The sequence below is a fragment of the Aplidium turbinatum genome, chromosome 14 (genome assembly GCF_918807975.1).
Source record: "Aplidium turbinatum chromosome 14, kaAplTurb1.1, whole genome shotgun sequence".
In the NCBI taxonomy this organism is placed as follows: domain Eukaryota; kingdom Metazoa; phylum Chordata; class Ascidiacea; order Aplousobranchia; family Polyclinidae; genus Aplidium; species Aplidium turbinatum.
Genome location: NC_137485.1, coordinates 5,086,468 through 5,104,214, shown reverse-complemented (window position 1 = coordinate 5,104,214; position 17,747 = coordinate 5,086,468). Strand labels below are relative to the sequence as shown.

The following is a 17,747-nucleotide window of genomic DNA, read 5'->3' as shown; positions in this document are numbered from 1 at the left end:
TTATTGAAACATAACTTAGGTGAGAAGCAAGTCTTGGGAAAAGATTTTGTTGGACGTATTTCTGAAAACCATTTTAATTATGGGAGTACATTACAAAATTAAACAAGGATCTTTAAAGAGAAATTAGTTTCATTTCTTTTAACGCGGGCGACATTGCGTGTTTTCGCTATCCACTGGCGCCAAAGTCTCATTGCCAAGTCACGTGATTCTATTTTCGCCTTTGTTTGCCAATGAGCGGTTTCTTCTGCGGTCCACACCTGCAATAAAAATAAAGCATCAAACACTTAAAATTGATTTCATTTTTTCCATTACCTCTGGCAGTTGAGTTGATGTCACCTGGTCTGGGTTATTTGGCAGTAGCAGGACTTCTAATTTTGTTTCAATCTATATTTTGCGTTATTAATGAGTCACAGTTTAACGTCTAAAAGCTTCGACAGTGCGCGACATCATATGATATGGCTTGAGCTGAGTAACGTAACTACAGTAAACCTCAAATGTAGTCCTTGGTGAGGAAAGTGAATAAACAAAATGTTGCTCAACTCAGCGTCAAGGTTTTACAACCTTGATATTGCTGAAGTTGTTCCAATTCACTCAGAGCTACCCGACGTTCTCAGGATAACCATGATGCAACACACCCCACCTCATCCAGTGCCGACCAGTATTTTGTGGGCTCTTGGAAACTATGTTGTGTGTTTGGAGCTATCAGACAAACTTGAAATAAACACGCTGAAATTCTTCTTGCGTTTACTTGAATAAGGCCACAACATATCTGTTTATATTTATCTAATATCTATCTATTTATTATGTCGTTATTTTTATCAATTTATTAAATTATATTTGAATAAGTTATTTTTGATGATTCTAATAAGGTGAAACAAGCTGCTAAGATTTTTAGCGAGTAGTAACTAAATTTGATGCAATTCGCTCTGCTTGGCTTTTTTGCTTGGCATTGAGCACTTTTTGTAATATTAATAGTATTTATTGTGTACATCTATTGGCGGTGTGCAATAGAAGACGTATAAGATATTATCTTAATGTAATATTGCCTTCGTACAACTAAGCATACGTATAGGCCTAATACGTAACTGTAAAAAATAAGAGCTACTAATTCCCAGAAGTCGTAAGCAGTTCAGTTCAGCACTGATTAAATTTGGCACTACATTGCAATTTTAATGTGAAGTAACGGATATCCCCAAGCTCATCACTTCTTTAGGTGGATACGGAAATTGGCTTGCTTGCCTTCCGTCCGCTTTATTGAAATCTTCACTTACCGAACTTTGGCTTGGGTAGTAAATGCGACAATACCCTAGTCATAACAGTTTACAAAAGATAAACATAAAAACAAAGTTACAATAACAAAAATGTTGTTTAATTTTTTTTTTTGGTTAAATGAAGTTCCTTATTTTATAAAGTAGGCCTACAAATTAATCATTATTTGTTTGCTTTTTCAAACTATGTTTCGGGAAAGTCTTATGCTTTGCCAACATAACAAAACCTCTTGGCCCTGACTTAAAGTAAAATTTTAACAACTTTAATATCCCATTGTAGTTTGGTGTACTAAACAAATATACAAAACTTGGAAATGCATTACTTCGATCGGTCGCTTGTGTCTTAACCTTTGGGCAATGAACTTGTTCCGACCTTGCAACCTCTGTTTAGTTTTTTGCTTAACGTTCTTGCAAAGTGACTATTGATTATTTGCAAACTGTTAATTGTTTATCTAAAAGGTTTTAATAAGTGAGTACAAAATTGTTTAATGTCGTACACCTTGTGGCTCGGTCAACTTAATATCAACAAATATCCTTCCACCTGTTGCTAGTAAAGTTGACCTCGCGTCTAATTCACAAGCTGCGCTTTAACAGAAATGTAGATCTTATCTTGTGTCTGGAACACACTGAGGCAAACTTATATTGAACTGGGCTTGCTGCATCAGCCGGGGTATTGATGTTGACTGCGAGGTCAGTATAAGTTGATAGCAGACCATAAGAATGCAAGAACTAGTTTGTCAAGGTCGCAAATTAATGAGGTAATTTGTGGTTTATTTGAAAAACCGTGGTAGGCTGCACGCCAGGGTACGACAAACTTTTTCCCATTCAAGTCAAACGTGGCATACACGCAGAGTACGATAGAAGGCAATCAGTACCGTTGACAAGGGTGTTTACAGGGTCTTTTACACTTGGAGTATTTTAGGGGCCAAAAAATTTTCCAGGGGGCCAGGGAGCTAAAAAAAAACCGCATATATTTTAAGCATTTTATGCTTTTTCGAAAGGGTCTTGTATGAGGTTCTTGACCTATTTTTAATGCTGGGTAGGCTACAAATTACTTTCAAATGCCCTGCGGACATTTATTATTTATTTGAATACATGGTTTGATTCAAATGAAGATGGTAAGTGCTCTTTGATGCAGATCGGATTTTCAAGATGGTATTTTTACAAACTACTTCACAGTACGACTTTGTGAAAGTTAAGTTTGACCTTTTTTCGCTTGGTTTCATACCTGGGATTAGGTAGATTATGTAGACAAGGCTGTTGAGACGATATTTTGGGTCCGGTACCAATTAAGATTCTTGGGTACCAAATCAAGACATTTCGTAAGAAAAATGCGCTGTCTCCAAAGAATACGCTGTGATTTCCTCATGTTCCCAGACCACTAAAGTTATCCCGGGTCCAAAAGTAAGCTACCCCCTGTTAACATTACCCGATATAGAACCTTGGAGATATGGTAATGGGCTCCCAGCGCCGCGTAGGCCTGCCGTGTGAGCGAGCATCAACAAAATTCATCTTCTTTGTCGGTAGCCTATTTATAAATTATGTAGGCCATTGTAAATCACTAACTTTAAGCCTTTTTTAGAAAAAGATTTCCTGTAAAACGTAAAGCACACATGACAAGAATCGTTGTGCAAATCCCAGTAGGCTACTGCATTTCGAAAATGAAGAATGAAAGTTAGCAATAATTATCATCACAAGCTGGCTAAACTATAATAGAGGCAAGTGCACGAACTGTAAACTTATGCCCGAACTGTAAATAATTCAGTGATGGCTTTCACTTTGTGATACTGAAAAAACATTATCCTCCGATTTTCAGACGTTGTAGCAGCAAGCAAAAGAATAAAATTTCAGGTGCTAGAATGTAAAAAGAGTCAATTTTATCAATTTTTTTTCACGGCTATGAATATTTTTTGTCATCACAGCACTTCATATAAATGAGCTGGAAATTTGTTCGCTGCATAGCCTAGTGGTGAGAGATCAAGTACGACGCTGCAAAGGGCGCCACTCAAGACCATGTGACTGAGTCTTTAGCACGATACCTGGCGATGACATGAAAATTGGCTTCATTGCTTTCTTGTCCACTGAATCTAAATCTTCAACCGCCAGGCATAAGCTCAATATGCTCTTACTGTCAGATCAGTGGTAGCGTACAGGACCGTTGTAAGGTCGGTTTAGGCTCAGTACTAATGAGATCTTTGCGCCCAAAATCAAAACACTTTGTAAAATAATGCATTATATCCAAATACGCGATAGTGTCTTCAAGATACCAGGCCGGGCCCAAAAGCACTCCACTGTCAACGCCATTGGTTGCATAATCATTGGGGTTAGTTGAAACACGGCGTTTGCGGGTTGTCTTCCAGGTTTTTCACCTAATTGCAGTGATTGATAGTTTTTTTGGTCGTTGCAGAAGCTGGTGCAAGAACTAATTCATGACTGCAAAGAGGCGCCAACAGTAGTAAAAATTGAACTAAAGCACGACCACGGTTCTTGGCTATAAATTACTTCACTTACCTTCGTTTACCGATAAAAAATTATTGAACTCCTCTTTTAGAGTCCCGACAAAATGTGACATTTTATTATAGCCTAGTTGCACAAACTTGTGTAAACAATTAATTAAATTTTAAAAATGCAAGAAATGTTATTAAAATAATGGATCACATCTACCTCTAGCGGAATTAAATTTACTGCTATCGCGGTGCACTGCAATGTAAAATTTAACACAGAGAAGCCTTTATCAACTACAAAGCCTACTCAAACCTGTCTGGCTGTGGTATCAATGACTTTATTCGAAGAGTTCTGTATGCTCAACCATAAACCGATTGGTTGAAGAAAACGTATCATCGGACTGAGCAAGCTTCATCCTGGCAGTTTCGCATACTTGTAGAGACTTTGAACCACTGGCGTAAGGTCGATCACTGAGATTGACAGAGTGAAGTTTCCGACTCTTGTCTGTATATTATTCCATCCGCGAGATGCAGCTGTTTCTAATTTGCGTTGCTCAAGCGTCGAACCAGCGCCGTTTGATCACGCTATTTTTTCGTTCATAAAGTGAAGCGCTTACGAACCGAGCTTTCCGAACGGACAATAGTCGTTTAGCATAATTTGCTATGCTACAACCAAGTGGGAACTCAACTCTTATCAATTTCGGTAATCCGACCTAGGACAGTTGTTCAAAGCTTCTACAAGTGTGTGAAACTGCGAGGTTTAACGTTTCAAACATTTTTTTCAGTCTGAGGATAAAGTATCGGTCATGGCGTTTCATAGCGAAATAGCCACCAAGACAAGTGAGATCTATTTACGTTCGATGGTTGGAGTCGCAGGTTTGACTAGTACGGTAGTTGATGAAGGCTTCTGAGTGGTAAATTTTACATTGCAGTGCACCGCGATAGCAGTAAGTCTAATTTGTTCGCGGTTACGTGGGTCACGCAGAGGATAAGGCATTCGCTTTCCAATCATGCAATCCTGGTTCGACTCCCGGCTTCAGCCGGTTGTTGAAAAACACCGCTTACCACAACCCAGGGTGTAATAAATTGGCTGGCGTAGTTACTGAAGTAAATGCGGCCAAGAGAAAGGATCTGGCCACCCTACTCTGGTTTGTGCTGAAGACTTAGTATATTGAGAACCTTATCTTCTCATCCCCCGATGCTTGGATCAAGTATGGACCTTACGTGCCTTCAATTTAGAAACTAGCCTCAGTCATCACAGATAAGGTACAGTGGCTTTATTGTAGTCAGTTTGCAGTGATTTTGTGACACTGTCGAAGGCTATTTAGGCCAAGCTGTACAGTATATCTGACAAATTAAGCATCTAGTTCATCAAAGGCCACATCAGCTATGATACTGCAATAGTATTTCTGACCATAAATTATTGCAAATGCTTTGAGTGATGGAAAAACACACCAAATCGAGTTTAACAAGCGCTTTGAGGTTGGCGACTTCACCTCGGTAAGTTCGATTTCTGACGACCAGAATAAAAGCTGTGTGCTGTAGATGCCAAACATGGCAGAGGTCGTAAGTCTACACTATGCAGAACCACGGCCCGATTAATCATCAGGCACAGGTCTCAGGCCCCCTGGTTTTGGGGGCCCCCAATTTTTTTACATTAGTACCGTAGGGGTAGGTAGTGAAAGTTGTTGTGCCAGTGTGTGCACAGTTGTTATATTTGAGTAACGATTTCAAATTGTGTAAACTGAACTGTGTAACGATTGCTAAATAAAATCACGATTACGAATCGTCACCCTTCGGCGAATTTCGCTTGAACGCGTTCGTTTGGCTTGAAGTCTTAAACGCGATCAAGCGAAGGTTGTAGTACCAAACAACAAGACAGGCAATATTATGTTATTATTAATGCTTGCATGGTCTTGGGCACATTTGCTACTTAGAAAGTTATATACTTGCTATGCTAGGCTTCAGTTGAGCACTGCTGCTCTGCATGGAAAGCAATTGCCAATGGGGCCCCCTAAACTTAGCTGTGCCTCGGACCCCCGTGAGGCATAATCAGGCCTTGTGCAAAACTAATAATTTAAAAATTAGCTTCATCACAGAAAAGCTATAATGGCTTAAGGATTATGAAGCTTTCACATTTCGAGGGTAAAGATTTCCACAACCAATCATGGACGTTCTTCAACTGTCTATTTTCACAAGTCCTCTCATTTGCGATGCAGGAAATCTATTTACTGTATCCACACAATTAAGACCTTTTTGGTTTCAACGAACATTTACTTGAAAACTCACAAGACACACACAACTAACAAGGCATAGGTGACCTACAGCGGTTTTCATTAAACCGTTCTTGAAGAATTTAGTCTGTATCTTCTTAAGCGCAGGAACATGTTAAGTTTTTCTAGATTGACAAAACGCCATTCAAAAATCGTCTTCACGTAACTTATAGCTGGAGGAGTGGTATCATTATCAAGAGGTTTGTACCAGGGGGAAGAAATCCACGTTTTTAACGAACATACAGAAACAATATCGTGGGTGTGCTTGTATGGTACGAGACATTTCGTTGAATTCAAGAAGTTTCAGTGAAAAGCACACAAAACTACAGTCTTGATGAGCTAAAAAATTACAAAATAACGACGTTGTGCTCTGCTGTATATTTCTTGGCAGTCGACTGTAGCAAGAATTGAGAGCGATGAACACGTGTTTCACCGATGAGAATGGGCTCGTCAGTATTGCTACTTCACGTCACAAGGGTTTTCGACCACCGCCTTGACGGTGAAATAGCGTTGAAACAAACAAGCACTTTGCAACAGTTGAACACAATTACAACGTAAAATACTGTATGAAATACTATCATCGCAAAATATCGTAATTTTGTTCAGAAGACCCTCAATTCCGGATGAAAGCCCTCTGCTCTGGAGAAGAGTATTATCTGGGTCGCAACCTTGCAAGAATCATCTGTCGCAACTCACAATGGCTCACAGGATGCAGCCGTGCTTGGAGGAAGGTGAGGTTATGTAGATACATGCGATGAAGAGAGAAGACGTGTAGGTTTATGATTAAAACCACATCCAATCAAAATCCGCACCAGCAGGAAGAACTGCTGCAACGAGATCTTACCGGTGATGAACCCAGCAAACCATTCAAGTATCTTCAAGTAAAGCTTGGCGTAGCAGCAACTTGCAATCGTCTTTGAACTTGCTGCGTCTTTCGGGAGAAAGACGTTTACTGGACTTCCCCAAAGAAAGGAAAAACAAGATGTCACCGTCTATGGCTGTAAGAAACACAAATATATTTCACTGTGATCTTTAGGATATATATTATCATTAACTGCAGAAAGTGCACACCGTTTCGGCCTTCCGGTCTCCTCAGTGCAGTAGGTACACTGGTATGGCCATTATATTAATATATCATAACAGAGATAAACAAAAATCCTTTTTTTCACCAACATATTGACCATGCAAATTGTCAGTAAATCTCTTGTCACAAATTTACTTTCTTCACAGCTATCTCAACAGATGATATGCACTTTTTGAAGAATGTAGGTAATTATCCTTTCGGAAAAAAAATCTACCCAGGTAATTGCATCTCCCTGGTAAAGATTCTTCAGATGTACATTTCTAGGGTGCTATCTGTTCGAGGGGATATATCCTGGGTGGATTTTAGGGGGGAGATATTTTGCATGGAGATTTTTACCGAATAGTCTTTTAGAAAGCCATATATTTTACCTAATTCCTTTGATATTTCGCTCAAAATATTTTCACAGCCGTCTTTAAGTTTTGGCTTTTTTGTTGATAAAAATTCATCAGAATCACCATCTGAAAATGAATGTTGTGATGTGAGAAAAAAATCTTTGAAAATAATAATACTTTACTTGCACATGCGGTGAAATGAAAACTAATTCTCAAATTACAAAGTTTTTGAAAGGTCGCTATTGCTGAAAGTTTAATTCAACCGTATTAGAATCACTGTGTAATGTAATGGATTGGTAAACTAAAAGTATTGTTTTTTTTCAGTAACGTATTTATCAAACAAAATCTGTTGCCACAATGTTAGATGTAAACTACAAGTCTCAAGAGACGTCTCAACAACAATATACAATTACACATACAATGATATACTGTACAACTGTACTGTACTGTACAATATACTGTATGTACGTGTATGTACAATATACATACACGCACTTTCAGAAAATTTTACATTTTACCTAATTCCTGTGATACTTCACTCGAAATAGTTTCACAAATTTCTTTAACCCTTGGCTTTGTTGGCAATAGAAATTCATCAGAATTACCATCTGAAACAATATAAAAATGAATGCTTGAAAGGCAAGAAAAACATTCATGGTACTTCACTTGCACCTGTGATAAGACGAAAATGAGATCTCAAATTGCAAACTTTTTGAAAGGTAGTGAATGTTTAGATAGACTCGGCTGAGTAAAAAGTTAATATCGGGCAAAGCGTCAGCACCAGAATGTAAGTGTTACAAGCTCTCATCATCTGTCTAAAAGGGTATAAATCAGCTGACAAAACTGCTTAGGATGAAGGTGTGAATGTAGGAGATGTGGGACCAACGCATCAAAAGTGTAATCATTATTTAGGAGATAAAAACATTTTTTGTTAAAAAAATGAACAAATAGCACAACACCACTTGAGAGTGTATTATGCACCCGTGACAGGAAGATTGCCCGAGTGGGAATATTGCCCGTGTGCGAAGATTGTCGTCGAGAAAATTGCCACCCGGAAAATTGCCTGTCTTTGAGTAAGAAATAGCTGCGAAAAAAATCAAGCTGTGAGTCTGTATTGAGCCATTGTTTCTAAACTTGGCACCATTGTAACCAGATTGGTGCGGCGAGATTTAATTATCACGTTTTGACACTGATCTTTGTCATGTATTAGACGAACTTCATGAAGTAGCCTACTTTAATCTGTAGCAAACTTGGAAATGTACGTTAGGTAATTTGCAGTAGGCACATCACACCATGAATTTATTATTTAGGCATTGAAAGTAGCAACAACTTTCATGCGGGAATGACAAGTATGGGGAAGGTTTAATTGATATCAGAAATTTACATGATTACAATTGTTGCTCATGTGTTAACCAAAGTGATCATACAGAAGGCAAATAATGAAAATACATCCATCAAAACACCCGGACGATTCCATGATAATATACAAAGTGTAAAACAATTAAGAAGGGTGGCAACATAACAGTTCGCGTCATGTGCGTTGTGCATGGCAGATCAGCAAGTTTTTACTTCATAGTTAACAATAACAACATCAATCACAGGGATTGACAAAGGCATGTCGGTGAAGCCTAATGGGGGTTACTTTAAAACTTCAAAATATGTGCATATTATAGGCCACACTTCTTAAATATGACATTTTATCATTACTATCATATTTTGAAATAAGATTTCTAAGCCAGACATCTAAGTCTCGGTATTTTTTTCGCATGGGAAGTGTATCCCTTCTTAATGGAATATTATAGCCGTTTCTTACAGTCGAAACAGGTGGAAAATTGCATGCTTTTTGTCTAATCACATGAATAGAAATTCCTAACATTTCTACTCATGTGATTTAAACTTGGCATTTGGGAAAGTGCATAATATGCACTTTTATATGCACTGCATATTCGTCTAGAGATGAAAAACACTCAGAAACTAAGGCACGACATGATTGGTAAGAAACTACTTCATCTTTCAAAGCTTGTTTTGCTTCCACAATATCTTTACCTGATGAATGTGTATGTTCATTTACTTTCTTTAAAATTTGAATATTGTCAATATGCGAGTTCGTGTGTAATCTTGCTTTGCAACTTGTAGATTTTCTTTCACTGCACTCCCAATAAATCGTAGTACCACTTATATTCGTCTTATTCCGATGATACATAAATTGCAATTCATCTACAAGAATGTCTTTTCCGCGCTCACTTTTTATGACGGTCACCATTTTGGGGTGACAAAATTTGAGCCAAAGCGGAATCTGAAAGAAGACTGTCCTCACAACTCAGTGTAAATCTGTATACTTTTGTCGATATGAGATAGAGAGGTGATATTTATATTCACCAGACGCATTTTTTCATTTAGTTTGGCATTTGCAGATTAAAATTTATCACGCCTTTTATCACAGCTGGGTGCTAAGTTTAAACTATTAGAGGAACTATGGTTCAATACAGACTCACAGCTGCACTTTTCTGCAGCTATTTCTTACTCAAAGACGGGCAATTTTCTGGGTGGCAATTTTCTCGACGGCAATGTTCCCACACGGGCAATTATCTGAAGGGCAATATTCCCACACTGGAAATTTTCCGGTGTCCGACAAATTTTTCGTAAGCAATTGTTCGTAAAGCAATTCTTCGTAAGCAATTGTTCGTAAAACAATTCTTCGTAAACTTGAATCTTCGTAAAACAACTCTTCCTAAAGCATTTTTTCGTGCATGCAGTTGAAGTTTGATGTATACGAAGAAATGCTTTACGAAGAATTGTTTTACAGATTTCATTTTACGAGCACAACAGTTTACGAACAATTGTTTTACGAAAAACTGTTTACGAAGAATTGCTTTACGAACAATTGCTTACGAAAAATTTGCCTATAACCAAATTTTCCTAGTGTGTTATGCACCACCGGGTTCCAAATACAACTGTATAGATACCCTGACAGCAAAACCCGTCATTTTTACATTGATTCAACGTCTGCTGATACCTTTAAAACGTCACAAAAATGATAATAAGTTTGTTTCGTAACTTGTTGTGAAAAACTCTGATGATGAAACAAAGTTTTGGATGTGTACTGTATAATGTATATTATGCCTAATTTGTTTTGTTGAATTTAACAGAGCCACTAGAAAGTGGTATCTTCGATCAACGAAGACAAAATACATGCTTTGCAAAAGCTTTAGAATTGTACAAATTTATGTTTTCTTGGTTGAGTGCTTTGAATGAGTTCTGTAATGTCACAGGTTACATTGTGACGAGATGTCTAAGGTGAGTTGTCATTCACATCATGGCTGAAGTCTGTGGCTGCAAAGTGAGTAAAAAGTAACAATCTGCAAGCCATCTACTTCCCCCACAGTATTTCTATAGCCTACCATCAAGTCCAACATGACTTTGATAGCTATCCAATACTAGTGGTCAGAATTTAGTTTCTGCTCATTAAAATGATTCAAAATCTTTGGAGAATAGCATTGCTCATTAGGATAAATAACTTGTGCCAAAACGGCTGGTTGGAAATTGGACATCCTTCAAAATCTGCACTTGTACTTGTCTGAGGCAAAGCATTTCAACAAGCACATTAAGAACACTACCTCCCTCACTCCAGAGGTTGTTCTATCAACTTGTTTAGCTTTAGCTTATGCAAATATACGACTTTGGCTTTGTATTGTTGATCAGCAAGTCTCATAGATATTAAAGTTTAGTTTTTTTCAAATAATATACAGTTATTTTGGGTTGAAAAAATAAATAAATTTGTAAAAAAAGCAAATTCACGCTGTATTCATTAAATATCTTGGCTCTACCTAGACTTGTGGCCTCTGGTTTAAGACTAAATGTTTTGTTTCTCCTACGAAATCCCTTCAACCATTCTTCACCAGCGGCATTGTTGGCAGCCCAATTAGCAGGAGTTGACTTTTCTAATGCAAGAGCAAATTCAAACACTAATTGTTTGATTTGCAATTTTGATAATCCTTGACACATCTGTGATGCCTTCACCAAGTATTGTGCCAATGATTCTTCTTCTTCTTTCGTAAAGACCTGTGAATGTAAACATTACTTTTAGTGAAAATCACAAAAGGGAACTACTAGAGTATTTATCGTATTAGAAATTCTTAATAAAACAAAGGTGAGAAAATTAAGCAGAAGTAGAAGGCAACACACAGTTTGGGATTGTTCTGCTTTAGTAGATTTTTAACTTGTACTAACTAAATACACTGACAAAAAAATCTAGTTAAGAATTACCTAGATAGGCATTACTTCAAATAAAAAATTTTTTTTTGCATACTTGCTTAGTGGTCATACTGAGCTTCACTACTTTGCCTTCATCCATTTCGCCATTCTTTATTCGTGCAATGTATCGCGATATTGTGGCACGGCCTATTTTGTATTTACGGCCAGCTTGTCGCATAGAAAGACCATTCTGCTTTACATCTCTTACCGCATTACATATATCTTCATCACTAAAAAGACCCTTAATTTTCTTATTTTTCCTAAAAGTAGGCATATTTCTATCAAAACAATTATCAATGTTAGGATACGAAGTCTGATACAGCAATGGTGAATCTTCAAGGCAAGTTATAAAATGGAAAATGAAGCTATATTGTAACAGAATTTTTTGCACCAAGGTAGTTTACATCAAGTAGAAAACACCATTCTATGTGAGAGACTAAATGGAGTGTTGCACCACAAAAGTACCACACTACTTATTTTGATTTTGGGTATAGTATATGATTACTGATCAAAAAATACAGTTGTAGTTTTGTTAATTTTACATTATAATAACATAACGTTTTAGCCGCTATACCAGACTTCTAAAGAAGGCATTCAACATTAGCTGGAACCAAAACTTTACCAATAAAATCTTCCACTATGTGCCACCTTTCACTTCTTTCAGGAATAAGATTCAGTACCACTTTTGAAAAGTCTTTGATATGACCTTTCGCTGCCATCCTTGTTGTGTCAATTATTTGTGTTTATTGTGTTTATGTATATTGTTGTTTTTTTTCATTCATTTTCGCCAACAAAATAAACTGAACTGACCCAACAGAGCATCGAATCCATGCCTACCAATTCAGAGGCGAACAAACTAACCCATTGAGCTGGTATTCTTCTTTTTGGAACCAAATACTGTACAAGACACTGGAGTGTAGAAACACAAACTGTCTAATTTGATGATGGACAACAATGTTTTAAAAAACTGAGTTAATGGTGTCTATCATCAGACATTTCTGCCAGTCAAGAAGGTGCAAGAACTAGTTAGTGATCTCAAAATTGTGCCGCAACAAAAAGGGTCAAGAACTACTAGTTAAAGAAATTTTGGTATATACCATTGTTCTGTAAAATTGATCTCTTAATCTAATAGTACGAAGATCAGCTACGTTAGCTAATCTTGCTCCTGTCTTGACAAATGATTAAGATAACGAAGTTTCTGTAATTAAAATACTTGAACATTTTTAGTGGTCTCTTTTTAAAATGCGTCTCAATGTTTACCTCATAAAAATTTAGCTATCTCCTTAAACCATGCTTTTTTTGTATAAATATTTTAAAATGCTGACAAAATCTGCATGATAAAACAATGTCTTTTTCATAGATCTGTCACCTCAACCCAATTTTTAAAATAAGCACAGAGAAGCTGCTACATTGGTCCATGGTCCCACTGGTGCATTAGTCTCACATCTCCCAGGCAATTATAAACTTATATGATACGCAAATTCTAGGATGGAAACATTTGAAAACCAGAAATCCACACAGAAAAGAATCGATAACCTATCAAGAGTGACTCAAATTAGATGTAAGTAATTGTTGAGGCAATGTGCAATGATTTGTACAGTACAAAGTTTTTATGTCAAGTATATACATTGAGCTATAGGCAATTAGACATGCCTATAATATATGCTAAAAGTCTACTTAACCACTTGAAGACACCGATGGTAGGTGGGCTGTGCCTATGAATGCTTCTCCATTGGAAGACAAAGCTGACTGAATTAAGTCATCATCACTTGAAGATGAGTCTGCTGTTGAGCTGCAAGACAAAATCTGAATTAAATAGTGGAGCATGTGCAATGTAAACAATTGTCAAACATAAGAGTTTCCAAAGTCATCTAGAAAATGAATAAATACTTGGGAACAAGAAAAAAGGCTTTATAACTTTCATCAACTTAGATATTCAAGAAAAATTGAAAAATCCTTTACAATTTCTGCTTTGATGCATTCAACTCTGAAAATTTCAAGCAAGAATACACATAGCCTTTGTAGTGTGAATAATATATGTATGTATTAACAAGTAGCCTACCATCCCTCTCTTGTTATGCTTCGCAACTGAGCAGCTGTAAGAGTGAGCTGTGCTTCTGAGGCCGAATTAGAAATACTAGAAGCAGTAACATGGATTGAAGGAATTGGATTTAAACGCCATATGAGAGTGGTTCTTTGTCCTCTGCGTATGAATTTAGTTTCAAAATGCTTTTCACAAATAACTGAATTTCTTGTTGGACTCCAGTCTACTCTGTTCACAAACATACACCATTTTTTGAATAAATTTGGTTTGTCAAAAGGAAACTGATATCTAGCATAGTGTTGTTTGACTTGTTCAGATGTCCCTGAATCATAGCCAGTTCTGCATCCAACAACTACGCACTTAGAAACCATCTGATTCCATACAAAAACAAAGAATGTCAGCACAAAAGTTACAACAATGTCAGTTTGAGGGTCTGCTACTATTCGGTGAGTTCCTAACCTCTAACCCTAATCCCAAACCCTCTAACCCTAACTGCTACCCTAAAACGGCAATGATATGATAATTAGGCTACGGTACCCAATAATTTAAAAAAAAATTGAAAAAATCCCACGTTAAGGGATCGGACTCACCGAATCGGACTCACCGAAACGAGCCATTCCGTCAGTTTGACACCCCTACAGAACAAGCAACTGTGCACCAAAAACAGCGCTGTGGAGTCGTCGAGGGACAAATATACGACTCCGGACGTGCATCTCTCCGCCTCCACAGCCCTGCTAGCACGATACTTAATACAGTAGCATGCCAAAACAATGAAAGCAGCTGATGCAAAGTCTGTCCCAATAGCTCAGTTGTTTAACACATGACTTTGTAAATGAAGAAGCTTGAAGATTAAGTGGCGCTGGTTTGACTCTAGGGGAGTTTGCTTGAGCAATGCACATTGAGGACTGCTCTCTATTCAAGTGCATCTAATAGATAGAATAATTCCTCGGCAACAACACTTAGTTTACTAATCTGAAACTTCTCTCTGTCAATCTCAGTTACTAAGTCTGCATTAGAGGTTCAAATTCTCTTCAAGTAAGCAAAACTGCCAGGATTAAGCTTTCAAAGAAACTTTCCCAGTCGGAGGACAAAAATTCAATCAATTATAGGCTATCTCCTGCTTCCTGTTGTGTGATCTGCAATTGCAGCAGTATGTTATTGCAGTGAACGCAAAATAAAAACATTATTGTTATCATATTATTGCAATCACTTGGTTTACTTTTTTTAAATTAACTGGCATGGATTAGTATACCTTGAAAAATAATGGGTATGTATTCTTAAACATTAGGTTTCATCATCATCATAATCCATCGTCGGTTTGTTCCCCACTAGTGGGGGTGGCCGATTGTTTCCGCGCAGCAATTGTTTTTATCCCTCTTCTCCATTTCACCCTGTCCCTTGCATCTTCCTCCTTCAGTCCGACTTTTTTAAATTCATCCTTCACTTGTTGTTTCCACGTTCTTCTTGGACGACCGCGTTTCCTCTTCCCATCCACCTTTAGATCTAGTGCCTTTCTAAGAAAACTTCCTTCCTCCCTCCTTATCACATGTCCATACCATCTTACTCCATTTGCCCTTGCCATTTGGTCTATGGTCTCTCTCATCTCTAGCATATCCAACAATTCTTCAGTCCTTTTTTCCCTTCTCGTTTTCACCCCACACATTGCTCTCACCATTGACCTTTCCGTTTTTCTCAGGATTGCCAGTTCACTCTCTCTCAATACCCATGTCTCGCTACCATATAGCATTGCAGGCCGCACACAGCTCCGATATATATACTTTTCCTTTCATCCTTAGTGAAAATTTTCTGCCATACAACATTTCCCCACATTCCCTGAACTTTGCCCAGCCCAATCTTGCCCTTGTTGTCACCGCTGCTTCACATCCACCACTTCCACCTATCCGATCACTCAGATAACAGAAGTCTGTCACTGTTTCGATGCCATGGCAGAACTCATCATCATGGCCTTCCACTTCATTCCTTCCTTTACTGCATTTCCCACAAACAAAACACTTCGCCAATCTTGTTGCGGCTCTCTTGACATTAACACATCTTGCATGTACCCACTTTCCACATTCCTTGCATTGCATTGAATTTCTCATCACTCTCTTGCCACATATTCCACAGGGATCTACTTTGCTCTCAACAACTGTTCCTTCTGCTCCACTCACCATCACTTTTGTTTTTTCAAGATTCACCTTCATACCCTTGATTTCAAATGCTTCTTTCCATTTCTCAAACTTTCTCTCCAGTCCCTCCATACTATTACTTGTCAAGACCAGGTCGTCTGCATACAAAATTTCACTCAATAAGCCCTCCCTCACTCCTTCAGTTACAACGTCAACCACAATAGCAAATATCAGAGGTGACAAAACTGATCCTTGGTGTACACCAACCTTCACAGGTTTGCAAACAAGAATAAGATTCACCAACAGTAGTGCCATGATAGTTTTCAAAAACAAGCAAGTGAATCTAAAAAGTAAGCCCAAAACAGGCTAATCAACACAAAAACAAGTCAAAAAGTTTGCAACCAATAATCAAGCACGCAGTTTGACAGATCAAAATTTTAAATAAAACTTTTCAGTTTTCAAGTCCATTCATACATTTCAAGAATGACACTTGTTCACGCCATTCTATGCAATAATTATCTTTAAAAAAAGGATGCAAGTTGATTACAATAAAGAAAACTCCTAGTTTCAGTGTCATAAATAAGTTAAAAAAGCTAGATTGCAAAAAGCAAGCAACCCGGAAACTCCCCCTCCTAAGAAAAATGCAAATTTGAAAAAAACATGCTCAAACTTGCGTAAAACAGCAAGGTTGGCAACACTGTTTACCAAACCTTGCTTGTCGCGGTCACACACCAAGTTTTATGCTGCATTCTCCAGAAATGCCAGACCTATACACATACAGTCAAAAAGAGATTTTGAAAAAGCTCAAAAAGTAAACAAACTAATTGAGCGCCATGATAAGAAAAGAATTCAAGCTCTCTGTAAAGCATTAATTGTAGATTTTTAGCATAAACGATTTACAAAAATGAAGCAAACTTGCATCTTTGTGAAGAAGGGAGCGTTCTTCCCGTTCATCAAGCACAAGTCTGCAGTGGTGGCCTTCTGCCTTGAGGTTTTGTGGGCCCTGGACAAGAAGTAATATGAGGGCCCCCTACCCTACAGCACAGCCCGGTATCGACAATTTAAAGTACGCAAACTCAAATATAACCATAAATCACAATAACACAAAAAGGAATTAACATGATAGGCCTACAACAACAAACAGCGATGGTAAGAAAGAAAGGTGTATTGCATGCTGTGACATCTTCACATCACTCTGATGCTATGTTGTAGGCCTACCACCACACCCAGGGCCAGATTTAGCTGATGGGGGGGCCGGGGCACTTTTAGATCGGAGGGGCCTAGTGCAAAAAACACCTCTACGTCTACAGTAGCATAATCCAGCACTGCACTGCACAGCGTTACTTTTCACAGCCTTACTTTCTAAGGTGTTACAGCTTCAAGAAAACGTAAATTAAGAATGGTCAAGAAAGCGATACGGCATCTGATTGGTCAGTTTTCGAGATAGGCACAAAATAGGGAACCTTTTGTAAATATGCCTCCAGGATGCGAAACTTCTATTAGCTGAATACAATCGTAGGGCTCGAGGTGGAAAAGTATTGTATCGAAAATTACTCTCTTATGGACCAAACTAGATTCCTAACCTTAATAGAAGCAGGGTGCAACCTAGTTCGTACCTTGAACAGTTCGGACCCTCAGTTCGTACCCTGAAAAGATCGAGAGAAAAAATTAAAAAAGCCGAAGTCGCTGATCGCAGTTTAATAGCACCAAGCCGAAGTCGCTGATCGGAGTTTCCGCAAACAAACTCAAGGGTTAGGTTAGCGGAAACTGAGGAAAAACATTTGCAGAAACTGCGATCAGCGAGGGTTAGGGTTAGAGAGCATAGATTACTCGATGGTTAGGGTAAGCCGAAACTGCGGTTAGCGGAAACTGCGATCAACGAGGGTTAGTTAGAGCATAGATTGCTCTATAGTTAGGGC

At 38.0% G+C, this 17,747-nt stretch overlaps 1 protein-coding gene across 3 annotated transcripts; it reads right to left on the bottom strand.

The window, feature by feature from the left end:
* Window positions 1-201: 201 nt before the first annotated feature.
* On the bottom strand, window positions 202-14,046 carry LOC145783302 (uncharacterized). 3 transcript variants are annotated; one of them, XM_082595142.1, is made up of 6 exons: window positions 11,711-13,269; window positions 11,229-11,463; window positions 7,920-8,009; window positions 7,438-7,527; window positions 6,830-6,983; window positions 202-257 (listed from the first exon to the last, which is right to left on the bottom strand). In XM_082595142.1, the coding sequence occupies exons 1-5, from the start codon at window positions 11,927-11,929 to the stop codon at window positions 6,853-6,855; spliced, it is 765 nt and encodes a 254-aa protein (XP_082451268.1). In that variant the 5' UTR covers window positions 11,930-13,269; the 3' UTR covers window positions 202-257; window positions 6,830-6,852. The 3 variants fall into 3 exon arrangements, with proteins under 3 accessions (XP_082451268.1, XP_082451269.1, XP_082451267.1); XM_082595143.1 differs by lacking the exons at window positions 202-257; window positions 11,229-11,463; window positions 11,711-13,269 and adding exons at window positions 13,338-13,447; window positions 13,718-14,046 and having other exon boundaries at window positions 5,926-6,983; XM_082595141.1 differs by lacking the exon at window positions 202-257 and having other exon boundaries at window positions 5,926-6,983.
* Window positions 14,047-17,747: the final 3,701 nt, after the last annotated feature.

Coding starts and splice junctions, on each gene's coding strand:
- LOC145783302 (XM_082595142.1), bottom strand. CDS start 11,929: ATGCCTACTTTTAGGAAAAATAAGAAAATTAAGGGTCTTTTTAGTGAT. Junction 8,010..11,228: donor ACCAGAGGCCACAAGTCTAG/GTAGAGCCAAGA, acceptor ATATTGTTTCAG/ATGGTAATTCTGATGAATTT. Junction 6,984..7,437: donor CGAAATATCAAAGGAATTAG/GTAAAATATATG, acceptor TGTTTCTTACAG/CCATAGACGGTGACATCTTG.